This window comes from Portunus trituberculatus, chromosome 50 (assembly GCF_017591435.1).
Source record: "Portunus trituberculatus isolate SZX2019 chromosome 50, ASM1759143v1, whole genome shotgun sequence".
Lineage (NCBI taxonomy): Eukaryota > Metazoa > Arthropoda > Malacostraca > Decapoda > Portunidae > Portunus > Portunus trituberculatus.
The window spans coordinates 1,387,279-1,401,358 of NC_059304.1; the positions used below are offsets into that span (position 1 = coordinate 1,387,279).

Genomic DNA, 14,080 nt, shown 5'->3' on the forward strand with positions numbered 1-14,080 from the left:
TACTATATATATATATATATATATATATATATATATATATATATATATATATATATATATATATATATATATATATATATATAATATATATATATATATATATATATATATATATATATATATATATATATATATATATATATATATATATATATATATATATATATATATATATATATATATATATATATATATATATATATATATATATATATATATATATATATATATATATATATATATATATATATATATATATATATATATATATATATATATATGTATATATATATATATATATATATATATATATATATATATATATATATATATATATATATATATATATATATATATATATATATATATATATATATATATATATATATATATATATATATATATATATATATATATATATATATATATATATATATATATATATATATATATATATATATATATATATATATATATATATATATATATATATATATATATATATATATATATATATATATATATATATATATATATATATATATATATATATATATATATATATATATATATATATATATATATATATATATATATATATATATAGTATCGCCTCCTCACTGGAGCTGCACAGTTCTGGGTCTTGTTTGTGGAGTTCATTCGTGTTTTGGAAACTGGCGGTGACTTGAGATGCTGACTGTTAGGCACGTAGTAGGAACCTTGTGCACCCTCGACAACAAATCTGCCAGACCGTACCCCAACCCTACCACTAGAGAAAAAAAAAAAAAAAAGTGGGGTAGGGGACTTGACAGTTCAGTGAGACAAAGAAATATCATACACCTGTGATCATTTTGCAGTATAAGATGTTAGTGGAAGGAACTGATCTTAATCTGAGGTAAACGTGGTTAGAGTAACGCTACTAGTACAATTGGAGTGAAAATAAATGATGCTGTCCAACTATTAAGCGTTTTTCTTCAAAGTTCCATTGCTTGACTGGAGGTCCATTTTCTGAGTTTTAAGTTTCGTTACCATACTTAAAATTTTATTATCTCATTTTTCGATTGATTTGTTATCATTCCATTAATAGATTTTAGAGTTGAAAAAAAAAATAAGCTTTTTAGGAATGACAGTATTTGTAGTGTTAGGTAATTAGAATCTGTTAGTTACTTATATAGTACAGAATTTTGGTGTCTAAGTTTCATTGCGTTAATCATACATAAATTCTCGTAAGACTCCTACATCATGCCTGTTGCACATTGACAGTGTAATTAGTAACCATGACAACAGTAAACGCGATGGCTGCTGCTGCCTCGTTGCCATGACAACAGAGACGCCAAGTGGCGCGACCAGCCGTCCCTCATTCCTGCTCTTGGCGTGTGTATTGTTGGCAGTGGATTTCACATTAATATTCACACGGACTCAATATTTGGAAAGATTGTTTGTGGCCGTCTAGATTATTCGTAAACCATTAATGAAGTGTGACTCGTATCCCATGGATGAGTTGAGGTGAAAAGTACTGAAGTGAATTATCAACTGTGCGTGAAGCAGCCAGACGTGGTCACTGGTGCTGAAGAAAAATGAAGAACGTCTTGTAATAATCATCAATGCAGCGTTCACTTTGACAGTTTACAGTTTAGCCAGCAATACAGAGTTTATGACAACAGTTAGTGTGTTCTGTTCTGCGCCATGGATGAGTTGGAGGGCGAGCAGCGGGAGGACGAGGGGAGTGATGCTGGCGTGGTGCTGAGTGACGGAGAGGAGGAGGGCGAGAGAAGTGAAGGATGGGAGACAGATAGACAGGGTGAAGGAGCTCCGAACACGCCACCGCCACCCCGCGAGTCTCCTCCTCCAGCAATCCCGACCCAGCAGCAGCAGCCTTCCCCACCTGTCTCCCCGCCTGCCTCGCCCCGGGACCCCGCCTCGCCTGAAGACCCAGCAGGTGTGTAAGGCTTAATTCACGGATAAATGAAACGATAATTAACTATTTTTTGTCTCCTGAATGATACTATAACATTGATTAATCTGTGTGTGTGTGTGTGTGTGTGTGTGGGGCAGGACGCGGCGGTAGCTCATGGGCGTCGGTGCTGCAGACGCTGGGGCCAGAACATCCTCTATTGAAAGGCTTCCAGGAAGCAAAGCGACGGCAGCTTCAGGAGGAAAAGAGTCAGCTGCAACTTCGTTTCATGCAGCTGGTGAGGGACTCGCTCACTAGGAGTTGCTCGGTAGCCAGTAGAATCATTCTCTGAAACACTTTTGTCCAGTCCTCCCTAACTTTCAAAAGGTTCTAGGTGAAGTTATACGGTTACTTTAATGTTGTTTTTATGGTGCTAGTGGCTGGCTGACAAGATTTGTCTTTATTGATCTTTGTTGTTGATGTAATTGTAGTTGTAGTGGTAGTGTTGTTTACCCCTTTAGTGTCGATTTTTCCCTTTATGACACGACATAGAGGCGTATCCTTTATGATCCTGCCTTGAGACCCACTGAGGTGCTTCAAGGATGCATGATGATCTTGCTGGGTGTGACTCTTACAGCGGCAACAGACGAGTGACCTCAAGAGGGAGAACGTGATGCTGGGCTCCAAGATGTTTGAGGTGCAACAGGCCGTCACCAGAGCTCAGGTGGGTTGCTGGGAGGTGCTGTGCACATGTAAGAAAGACCAATCTGATTCCTTACTAATAAACAAAAAGGTCAGAAAACAAAGGAAGCGCTGCAAGAAGCAGTTCAGCCTACGCGTGGTGAAACATATCTACCTATTTTTACTTGTCATTCTCTTCTGTAAATTTGTTTTTTCTTCCTTTCTTGTTTCTTAATTACCTGAATATTCAGTTAATTTAAGTATAGTTCCATTATATTATAGGACCAAACATATCAACCACCTATACAGCCTACAATAAAGGATCAGCTGCAAAGTATATTCTATCTTAATCCACACTAGCAAACGAACATCTGCAGTCCTCCCTATACGATAAGGAACAACCAGCAGAGTAATTCCTTGCTTTGCCTTGTGCCGGTACAGGTCAATCTTGATAAATCAAAGACAGAGCGTCGGCGAACGAGGGAGCTGCTGTCCACGGCGAGGGAGTCAGTGACTACGGCGCTGCGTCAAGAGCAGGAGGTGGTGGCGGCCCTGACAGCGGCTCGCAGGCATGGTGAGGAGTAAACTTGCAGCTACGTATCGTTACAAAGGACTGTGCTTAATTAGATTACTTATGATAATGATGGGTTTTCTTGCAATAGGTAACAAAAAATCAAATCAGTAAATATTTTCAGATACTACGTGTTAGGAGATTGGTAAGAATATGTAACGATTCTTTTGTCCTGTGAACAAAAGTTCATGTCATCTGGAGTGGCTTGAGTGATGTTCTGCAGAGGTGGACATGAAGCGGGAAGTGGAGCGGCTTGGGGTCCGGGTGGCGGTGATGAAGACGGCGCGGGCAAACAGTGAGGGCGATGTAACCACCCTTACTCGAGTCCTGCACAAGACTGCCTGGGACCGCGCGGCTCTAGAAAAAGACAAGCTGCTGCAGGTATGTCTGATATTTTTCCAAGATTCACACATTCATATATGTACAAATAAGATCCAGTCAACAAAATGATACCACATGATGCTTTATCTGTTTGTGTAATCAAAACATTGAAGAAAATACTAAAATGTTTTTCCTTGATTTCATTTGCATCATCATATCACCAGTGAATGATATATCGTCTGAAAAGAAAAAAAAAGAAAAACGAAAAACGAAAACGCAATTTTTTTTTCTTTTTAATTTCTATCCCTCTAATAGATGCTTCAAGTGCCGTAAATTATTGTATACTACAGTGAAAGGATTAAACAGACACACTTCGTTCATTGACAGGACCTGTTAGTGGAGCGGCTGACGGCGGCCCTGGAGCGAGAGACCACCACAATAAGGACACTGCAGGAAGCGAAGCGGGAGGAGATGGAGCTGGCACACGCACTGAGAGAGAGAGCCAGATTGCAGGAAGAGGAACTGCTTCACTTAGGTAAGATGTAAGGCTAGAAGGAGGTGGGAGGCAGAAGGTGGACAGAAAAGATGAAAGAGAGAGAGAGAGAGAGAGAGAGAGAGAGAGAGAGAGAGTTACAGCTTGATAACTTTCCAGAGTGTGAGGGTGTGGGCGTGAAGCGGGCGTGGGAATCGAACGTGGTAGTGCTGCAGCGGCGATCAGAGGAACACAGCCAAGCACAGGAGCATCTGCAGCAGCTGGCGGCGGAGCGGTCTGGACTGAAGGCACAGGTGGGGTGCGGCACGAGGGGGAAGGAAAAGGATAGGAAGGTGGAGGAGTGGAGAAGGAAGAGGATAAGGGGTTGGGAAAGTGGAAAGGAGCGGAAAGGAAGAGGATATGGAGGTGGGCGAGCGGGGAATATCGGGAAGGAATAGGGTGGGAAAAAGTGCATCTGTCAAAAAATAAATAAGATTGCTGTGCAGATACAAACGAGGAAATACGATCATTCACTGAAGCTATAACACATTAATTCGTTTATTAGTTCATATTTTCTTCCTGCCCCAGCTTCACAACACAAGGAAGGAGGTGAGGCAGAACCAGCTGGAGCACGAGCAACAGTCCTGCAGGTGAGACTTGCATCGACATGACCAACGCGCAGTTGTTGTTGTTGTTGATTTTGACACGCGCTGAGGAACAGATCAAATATTAACACTGAAAGAAAGAAAAAAAAATATTGTTTCACATGTAACACAGAATGCAAGATATCTAGATTCTGTTTATATCAAAAGGATTCTACTCAATGGCTGCAACATTTACATATATGTGTCCGCTCAATTTTCTTGGTCATCTAGTTGTTCTCTTCACAAGTTCATTTCATAGGGAGAAGAACTATCAGCGTTATGAGACTGACTATTGAAAGTTGTGGTTCATAGTGTGTGTGGGGGTGTTCATGGGAGAGTCCTAAGGATCACTGTGGCTGCAGACTGTTGCGGATGGAGCGTGACGTGACCAAGCAGCGGGAGAAGTTGTCGGAGGTGCGGGAGGAGACACAGCAGCTGGCGGAGCGACATGAAGACCTGGTGGCGGCGGTAGAGCAGCTAGAGTCTAGCTGTGACACAAAGCAGAAGGTATAGAGTAGGTAGTAGTAGTAGTAGTACTACCACTACTACTAGTAGTAGTAGTAGTAAGAATAAAATCAAATTGTGAAGTCAATGAAAACTTCTTATGTATAAGTACTACTAAAGATTCCGTTCTTCGCAAATAGAAGCTTAATAAAGCGTCTGACAAGGATGCTATTTTGGCAGTGAATGTTTGAGATCTCGACCGAATAGGCAAAAGTATGCTGATTATATGGATGATGAAAGCAATACAATTATACGTTTACACTAATTTTACTCTTATAGTAAAATTAGGATAAACATATAATTCTCTTTTTCCGTGCCCAACCTCTCACTGTTTCGCACAACGATGGACGGGTAGGAGACGCAGGAACAGGAGCGGATGATAGAACGAGCGTATAATGACATCAGGATCACCACGGAGCGTTGGAGGCGCATTGAGGACCAGGCGCTGGCCAGGCTGGCGCACCACACTGCCGCCACCAGGGCCGCCCGCAACCTGCGCCGCTCCGTGGCGGACGCGAGAGCTAGGTGCCGGCAACTGGTGAGGCCTGTTGTCTGTCCTTTTTTCCCTAATAGATTGGATAATCTCTCTCTCTCTCTCTCTCTCTCTCTCTCTCTCTCTCTCTCTCTCTCTCTCTTGCGTCATACTTTTTGAAGCATGTTTACTAGATGCTCAGCAGAACCATTTGCATAACTGATTCTCCACAAGATGCAATGAAAGCTTCTCCGTCTTCATTCAGAGCACGTTGGTGTGTCAAGTGTTTTGCAATTACTATATAAACACTCCCCTATGGTCTGTAGCTAATTTTAAGTGCTCTTGCAGGAAGACAAGCTGGTAGAGAAAGAGCGGAGTGCGGCTGATACAGCACTAAGAGCCTCAGATGCCCGGGTGAGTGTCTCAGCTCATACCGCCACCAAAGACTCCATGACCGCTATCCTGGACCGCCTTCAGGCAGATATCGATAAGTAAGTATATGATATATATATATATATATATATATATATATATATATATATATATATATATATATATATATATATACGTATATATATTTATGTATATAACCTCGTCAAATGCGTATCACGTTAAGTATGCATCAGTGAGTCAAATGCATGAGCCTGTCTGGTGGCAGATGCTGCAGCTCTGGAAGAGGCCACAATAAATTCGATTTCTGTTCGCGCAGGCTGGAGGCAGATTTGAAGAAAGGTCACGAAAAGATCAGTGGAAACGAGTGTGCCGTGGATCGCCTCAACAAACAGCTGGCCAAGGCGATCGAGCTGGCACAGGCGAGTCCTTGCTGTTTCATGCCGTGATAGATATCCTTGAAATGGTAGCCTCAGCTGCGGCTCCTCTGTTGTAAGAAAGGGCATGGGCTTGTCGTGCGGGGATGGGGTCGGGTCACGCCCGCACGCCACGCATACCTCTGAAGGGATGCATGTGAACTTACTGGTGACTCATGACTCAGGGAAGCGAGGCACCACCCGCTGATCGTGAGGAGCGGCGCCTTCGATTGCTGCTGCAGGACCACACGAAGGAGAGGGCGGCGTTAGAGGACGAGGCGCTCAGTGTGCACCGCCATCTGCTGGAGGCTCGCGACGAGCGTGACATCCTCACCGAGAAGATTTCACGCCTCCAACAAGGTAAACAGGGTCACCTTCCTTATTGAGTGACGATCAAACATTTCTCCATAATGGAGTGATAGCGTCTTGTAACTTTGTTCTTTTGTTTCACATGCATCGTGTCACGAAACTACATTTTTTTCCCTATTGATATTTGTGTTTGCGGTGTCATTGACGCGTCATTTGACAACTAGCAAAACAAGAACGATTTACTTGTCAGAGCTCGGTGCGCTGCGGGGGCGGCAAGCTCGTCTGGAGAGTGGCGTGCACCAGGAGCGTAGTGCCTTCAAGGAAGCTGAACGGCGGCGGGAGCGTCTTCACCGCGCCCTAGCAACGGTGGACTCCAGGCTGCACCAGGAGGCCCAGTTGAGGGAAGCCACGTCGAGAGAGGCTGACGCTTCTGAAACTCAACTTCTCGCCAAACTACATGTGGGTCGTAACATACAACGATAAACTTTTAGGGTTGGGAACAGGATTAAAATAAATTGTATTGTAGTGAGCGTGTTTGAGTGTGCACTTACACACTACGTCAAATCACACCTCTTTCATTCAGGAGATGGAGCAGAAGGCCGCCAAGAGAGATAACGAACTGGAGGAGTTGAAGGACAAGAGAGAAGAGATAGAAGGAACACTGCTTGAAGCCACGAAGGAGAGAACACAGTGGGAGAAGAGCCTGGCGGAGCTACGGGATATCCAGGAGACCCTGAAGAAGGATATGGGCACTGAAGGGGACTTGCACGCCATGAAGACAGAGATCACACGCATGCAGGTGAGATGCATCGCTTAACTAATGAAGGGAACAAGACTCAAACTGCCTCTATGTAAACGAAACTTTTCGCTAAAATAAAATAAAAAAAATTATCAGGCATAAGCTTTAGCCTTACCTATGTTTGGTGATGAAAGAAGTAGTAGTAGTAGAAGTAGAAGTAGTCTATTGTTATTGTTGTTGTTGTTGCTGTTGGTTATTATATAAGATTTATAAGAAGTAACAGCAGTAGAAGGAACAGTAGTACAAGAAATGTTGCATAACTAAAACATCAGTGCGCATAACAGTATCAGAACATCCACTATAAGACATCCTTGACACAGGCTCGCTGGCGGACGCTGCAGGCCACTCAAAAGGAACTGTCAGGACAACTGGAGCAGAGCGTCAGTGTGGAGGCAGCGCTGAAGACACGCACTCTGGCCACGGTTTCCAAGCTGCGCCGCGATCCCAACGGTGCCCGGGCCACGACACTCATGCACGAAGACATACTGAAGAGGAAGCTCACGAAAAACACAAAGGTATAGATTGAAGTAATCTAAAAAAATAAATAAATAATAATAATAAAATTATAAAAAAATAAATAAATAATAAGCGCATATTAGGTATTAGACTTTTAGTGTTATTTGATCTAGCATTCCTTGGTTAAAACGACAATGAATAATTAGTTCAAGTTTCATACAATTAGATTTAAAAAATGAAATAGGAAGGCATTGGTCTTCAAATAAAGCAGTAAACGAATGGAATGGACTCTGTAATCGGGTAGTTAGTGCTAAATCATTAGGGAGCTTGGAAACAAGGTAAGGTAAATTTATGGATGTAGATGATAGTGAAAATACAAGTAAGTTAGTATTTTCCCTACAGGGGCTGCCTATAAGTCAAATGGCTTCTTCCAATTTCCCTTATTTTCTTATGTTGTTATGCTCTTCTTTTTTCTCCTCGAGCCTCTGTTAAACATTATACTAATTAGAAATCAGGAAGTCTACTCTTTCATTTCCCTTTATGTTCTTGCAAGTGTTTGTATATATTTTGTATAGAGTTTTCAGTGGGTGAATAGGCAAAGTAATGAGAGAACGATCAATTAATCCTTAGGAATGTTTCACATAATTCATCAAGCTTTCAAATATACGAGGATAACTGCTTTCTCGCTATGCACATGTTGTTTTCCTGTCTCACGTTCTCCTCTTGTGATTTGATGGACAGAAGTTGTCTGAAATAGAGTCCGCGGTGGGGGCGGCGCGAGACGAGAGGAACCGCCTAGGTGAGGAGGGACAGCGGCAGGAACGGCTCTACGCGCACAATGTTCGTCTGCTGCAGGAGGCAGCCACGCACCTTGAGCAGAAGCTGGTCAAGAAGCAGGAGGTATATAAGCTTTCGTGTGTGTATATATATATATATATATATATATATATATATATATATATATATATATATATATATATATATATATATATATATATATATATATATATATATATATATATATATATATATATATATATACGCAGATTCTTTCTTTATTTATTTTTTCTTACTCCATGTTGCATCTAGATGAACGTTCATCCTATGGAAACTATTAAAACAAACTACTGTTCGTTGTTGTCATTTAAAAGACAAGTTTCCTACAAGGACGGTTGTTGCAAAAGGAGAGTCATGCAAGGCTCGTATTATATTGTATTGAGATTACATTTTCGCCTTCAAGGAAATTACAGAAACTAAACTGAAGTTGTTCATTAAGGTTTTTATAAGTTTTGCTATCTTGCAGGAACAGTTGCGGTTGCAGGAATGTCGAGCAAGGTTGAGGCACCTGACGGCGGTGCGGGAAGGCCGCTACAAGATGCTGGCAGCGGCGGGGGAGGAAGCCCAGCAGGCCGTGAAGGAAAGGCTGGCAGCGCGGGCCCAGGCTTACGGCGGCGTGGTGGCACAGCTGGAGGCAGGCTTCCCTAACATGGAGGTGAAACTGCGCAATATGAAAATTCTCCTCCAAAAATTTGTGGAATAAGAATAACCAAACGTGTCTGTGTGTGTGTGTGTGTGTGTGTGTGTGTGACTAGCACCGCATCAGTGCTTAACGCTAGAACACACCTTCCTTTCCCTAACAGGTCACATGCTGAGAGAGAGAGAGAGAGAGAGAGAGAGAGAGAGAGAGAGAGAGAGAGAGATTACTTGAAGTAGAAACGTAAGTAGAATTACCTAAAGGTATGGATTAAACATTCTTTTTGTTTAGAGGTAAGTACGATTTTCCATGTAATGCTAGGTATAACTTGTAACGAAAGTCCGCGTCCCACACAGCACAATGAGAGGCGAACGCCACACGATTAAGCATGACCTACACTTTTTGCACGATAACCGAAGAATCCCATGGCCCACGACAGCCACCAGACAGTCACACAATAGCTGTGAGATGGACACATGATATTGCTTGTAGATATACTATGTTGCTATCAATCATTTTTCACAATTCCAGTACGACACTATGGCTACACGACCCACACAATAAAAATAAAATGTTACTCGAAGGTTCATCAATAACGGTACGATCTTCAACGATAACAGATAATCACAGGACGACAATTGAACGAATTACTTGAATGCCGCCTGACAAATATGAGCGCTACACGACCGGTTTTTTTTTCTTTTCTGGAATTCATGCTTACATAATGATAAATTGTCGGCCCACACCTGACCGTCACAGTTTCACAGCAGCATCCACCGACGTCACAGCATCGCATCTCATGCAACATGGCTTTTCCCACGCCTCCCCTCCCCCAGGACATACTTGGCCATGCACACCTCCGTAGCAGGACACCGATGAGTATTACACGGATGAACTTGAAATGAATAGTCTGCTGATCAACAACTTCAAGATTCAACTTTATTCAACCCACCTGCTTGATATTGACGAAAAACAAAAGAAAAAACGAGGGAGAAAGGCTCGTATATAGGTGGTTTGTTAGGTCATGGATTGTGCAGAGGAAACAGTATGACCATTACCACTAACTTCTGCCACACCTCCAAGAACATGACCCTGATTCCTACAGGTATTACCTGCAGGTCAACCACACCAAATTCAACAAAATACTGCAGCGAATTACACCTCTAATAAGTAGACAGGACACAAATTGGAGGAAGGCACTGGAACCATGCAGGGTTAAGTTTGGCCATCACACTGCGCTTCATGGCCACAGGGAAAGCCTACAAAACCTTCATTGACTTGTCGTGTTTATCATGTTATTATCGTCCAAGACTCTATTTGCAATTGTGATTGATTCCGGTGTATCATGTAATTGTTATGGTAAGTTCGTATGTTATCATTCCATCATCGTTCGACTTTTGGTCGGTTATCGGGCTATTATCTAGATCGTCGTACAGCCACGAATACAACGAATACAAAGAGTGTCACACGACAATCACAGAAACGTACACCGATAGTGATACAATAGGTTTGTAACGTGCACTATTTTCAGGATGAATCGGGAAAAATGCACGACTACCAAGATACGCCCTAGACTGTCACTCGATGTTTCACGACCCTATAATTGCTTTGCACTATGTTACACGATAGTAGATTTTTTTTTTTTTTTTTTTGCAAGTCATGCTGATTCGTGGCGCGGTCGATTAACATGGTGTTGTGTGGAACGCTGCCTTTAATTATTAAGATAAAAGTGAGCTCGAGACACCGACAATATGTTTCCACACACCGGGACAGGGAGGCCACAACCCCTCGAGTTATATTCCGTATCTATTTACTGCTATATAGCAGGTGAACAGGGGCTACACATTAAGAGGCTCGCCCGTTTGCGTCACCACTCCGGGGATTCGAACACACACACACACACACACACACACACATCCTTATCAACGATGCTCTCGTCCACACCCCCCACCGCTGGAAGTATGTGGACGACTGCACCGTGGGCTTACCCGTCAACAACACCAACCCAGACTTCTCAGCACTTCAGTCCACTCTTAACCAACTACAGACGTGGACGGAGGACAACAAAATGACCATCAACCACACCAAAACCGTGGTGATGCACATTTGTACCTCCACAGCAGCAGTCCCCCCTCCCCAGCTATCTGTGGGCCCTCACTCCCTCCAGGTGGTCCGCAGCACCAAGCTTCTAGGTGTCTTGGTGGATGATCAATTATCATGGAAGGAGCATGTTTCCACCATCATCAGGTCAGCCTCATACAAGATCTATATGCTGCGCCGACTCAGGTCCCTGGGTGCACCGGCAGATGAGCTGAGGGGAGTGTACCTCACCTTTATACTCCCTAAGCTCATGTACGCCTCCCCAGCGTGGTCCTCCTCCCTGAACCTCACACAACGACAACAGCTGGAGAGGGTTCAGAAGAGGGCGTTCAGGGTCATCCTTGGGCCTGCCTACAGGTCCTACGAGGACGCCCTGACCTGCCTGAGTCTGCCGAGGCTGGCCACAAGACACCAGGAAGCCTTGGAAAAATTTGGGGAAGGGCTGCTGCATCATCCACGTCTCCGCCACCTGCTACCCCCAGACGTGCCTCTCCCTGCCCGACCCACCCGACACCAGAATCGCGTGGCGCCCTTAAGAGCACCGCGCACTGACCGGTACCACCTTAGCGCGGTGCCCACTATGGTGCGAGCCATAAATAAATAAATCAATTAAATCAATAAGTTAATTCTTGGTTAAGTTAGATTTATAGTTAGGTTAAGGATTTCATTGTTTTAATGTCCCCCTTGTACATTTTCAGTGTAAACTTTTTGTGGCACTGCCAAATTAATAAACCGTATATTATTATTATTATTATTATTATTATTATTATTATTATTATTATTATTATTATTATTATCATTATTATTATTATTACACACACAGCTCTGAGCTCTTTCCGTAGGGGAAAGGCTGGCTGGGTGACCAGCAGATGACCGTGGTGAATAACACCTCTCTCTCTCTCTCTCTCTCTCTCTCTCTCTCTCTCTCTCTCTCTCTCTCTCTCTCTCTCTCGGTTGTGAGCAGAGTGTGCTAACCACTATATTACGCGGTGTGTGTGTGTGTGTGTGTGTGTGTGTGTGTGTGTGTGTGTGTGTGTGTGTGTATTTATTTATCTAGTTGTATTGTACTGGGTTCGAGCGGGTCTCATAGTGTCCTGTCTCCATAGCTCCATATCTATTTTTTTTTTTAAAGCTATGCACATTATGTGCTGCAGCAACTTCATCATTCAAAGTAATCCACTATTCCACCTTTCTATATGGAAAACTGTATTTTCAAATATCCTTCACACACTGCCTCTTCCTGATTTTCTTTGCATGTCCTCTTGTCCTTCCAGCTTCTGTCAGATCTTGCTTGTCTAGCTTTTCAATGTCATTAACTATATCATACATTGTTATTAGGTTCCCACTTTCTCTTCCATCTTGTAAGGTTGGCAGTTACATTTCCTTCAGCCTTTCTTCATATGTTAGGTCCTTTAGTTCCGGTACCATCTTGTGTGTGCGTGTGTGTGTGTGTGTGTGTGGATGAATTTATAAATATTCAAATATCTCGCGTTTTTTTTTATTTACTTATTTATTTATTTATTTATTTATGTATTATTATTATTTTTTTTTTAGGAAATAGAGAGCGAAAGAGACACGAGATTTTCCACAAAACCACTTTTCTAAAATATTACAGGATGAAGGTACCACACGGAGCAAAGTGAGTGAGCCTTAGGGACGTCTAAAGGCGAGTTCAAATGTGTCAATATGAGACTGAAATTGCAAGCCTCTAGAAGTATCGACAGGGCTCTTCTAGTCGGAACACGTTCACAAATAGCGACTGGGAAGTATCACCTGATTGGCGGGAAGTAAACGTAAGCAAACAACTACTCAACTAGAGGTCTCCCTCTGGTGACGATGACGATTGTGATCTAATTAAATCATCACAAGTATTCAATCCTCACCTCTAATAACATCCTGCATAGAGGGAAACAGTTCTTGGAAAGTGACAGCTATTTCATCGAACGCTGATTTTCGCCATCTTTTTTGCTGTATGATTAATTTTTAGGGTCCCAGATGTGCTCTTTTTCTATCACCAACTCTTAACATCTCTGCATCTGTGGAGACCACATTTTGAAACCTTTTTCTGTGACGTCACAACGTAAACAAAGTCGCAAATCGACTGAACAAGACCAACATGCTGGTCTTGTTTTGCGACTGGTTTCTCCAATTTCTAGGCACCGATATTCAGTCGGAAACTTTACAGACTTGCAATTTCAGTTGCATATTGACATGTAAGAATCCGCCTTATAATAAAGGAGGTACAGTGAGATGAAGGAAATATAGGAAATTCTTCTTTTACTAAGACTATACTTCACCGAGATTTTGGATCAGAATTTCAAGATACGTTGTGTGAATAAAGTTGTTGTTTAGGGCGGTGAGCAAACTTTTCAGTGCAAGGCCCGCATTAAAAAAAGATCACAGTCTTATAGGGCAGTATGGTAGGTATATTAAACCAAAATAATTAATATTTAAAAGACAAAATAAAAGGTAAAGCCACTCTCACCCATACCCACAGTTGAGGGAAGAAAACAAAATGCTACCTACTTATTTTTTTAACAATATTATTTGGCGTTGTTTGTTAACTTTTTCTCTTAA

At 42.1% G+C, this 14,080-nt stretch overlaps 1 protein-coding gene across 1 annotated transcript; it reads left to right on the forward strand.

Moving 5' to 3' along the window:
- Nucleotides 1–1,686: 1,686 nt before the first annotated feature.
- LOC123499654 (coiled-coil domain-containing protein 40-like) lies at nt 1,687–9,557 on the forward strand. The gene is made up of 18 exons (XM_045247995.1): nt 1,687–1,765; nt 2,056–2,192; nt 2,532–2,618; nt 3,017–3,149; nt 3,370–3,527; nt 3,855–4,002; nt 4,120–4,253; nt 4,528–4,589; nt 4,946–5,090; nt 5,443–5,625; nt 5,908–6,050; nt 6,269–6,371; nt 6,551–6,725; nt 6,925–7,133; nt 7,258–7,473; nt 7,794–7,988; nt 8,671–8,829; nt 9,233–9,557. The coding sequence occupies exons 1-18, from the start codon at nt 1,687–1,689 to the stop codon at nt 9,467–9,469; spliced, it is 2,703 nt and encodes a 900-aa protein (XP_045103930.1). The 3' UTR covers nt 9,470–9,557.
- Nucleotides 9,558–14,080: the final 4,523 nt, after the last annotated feature.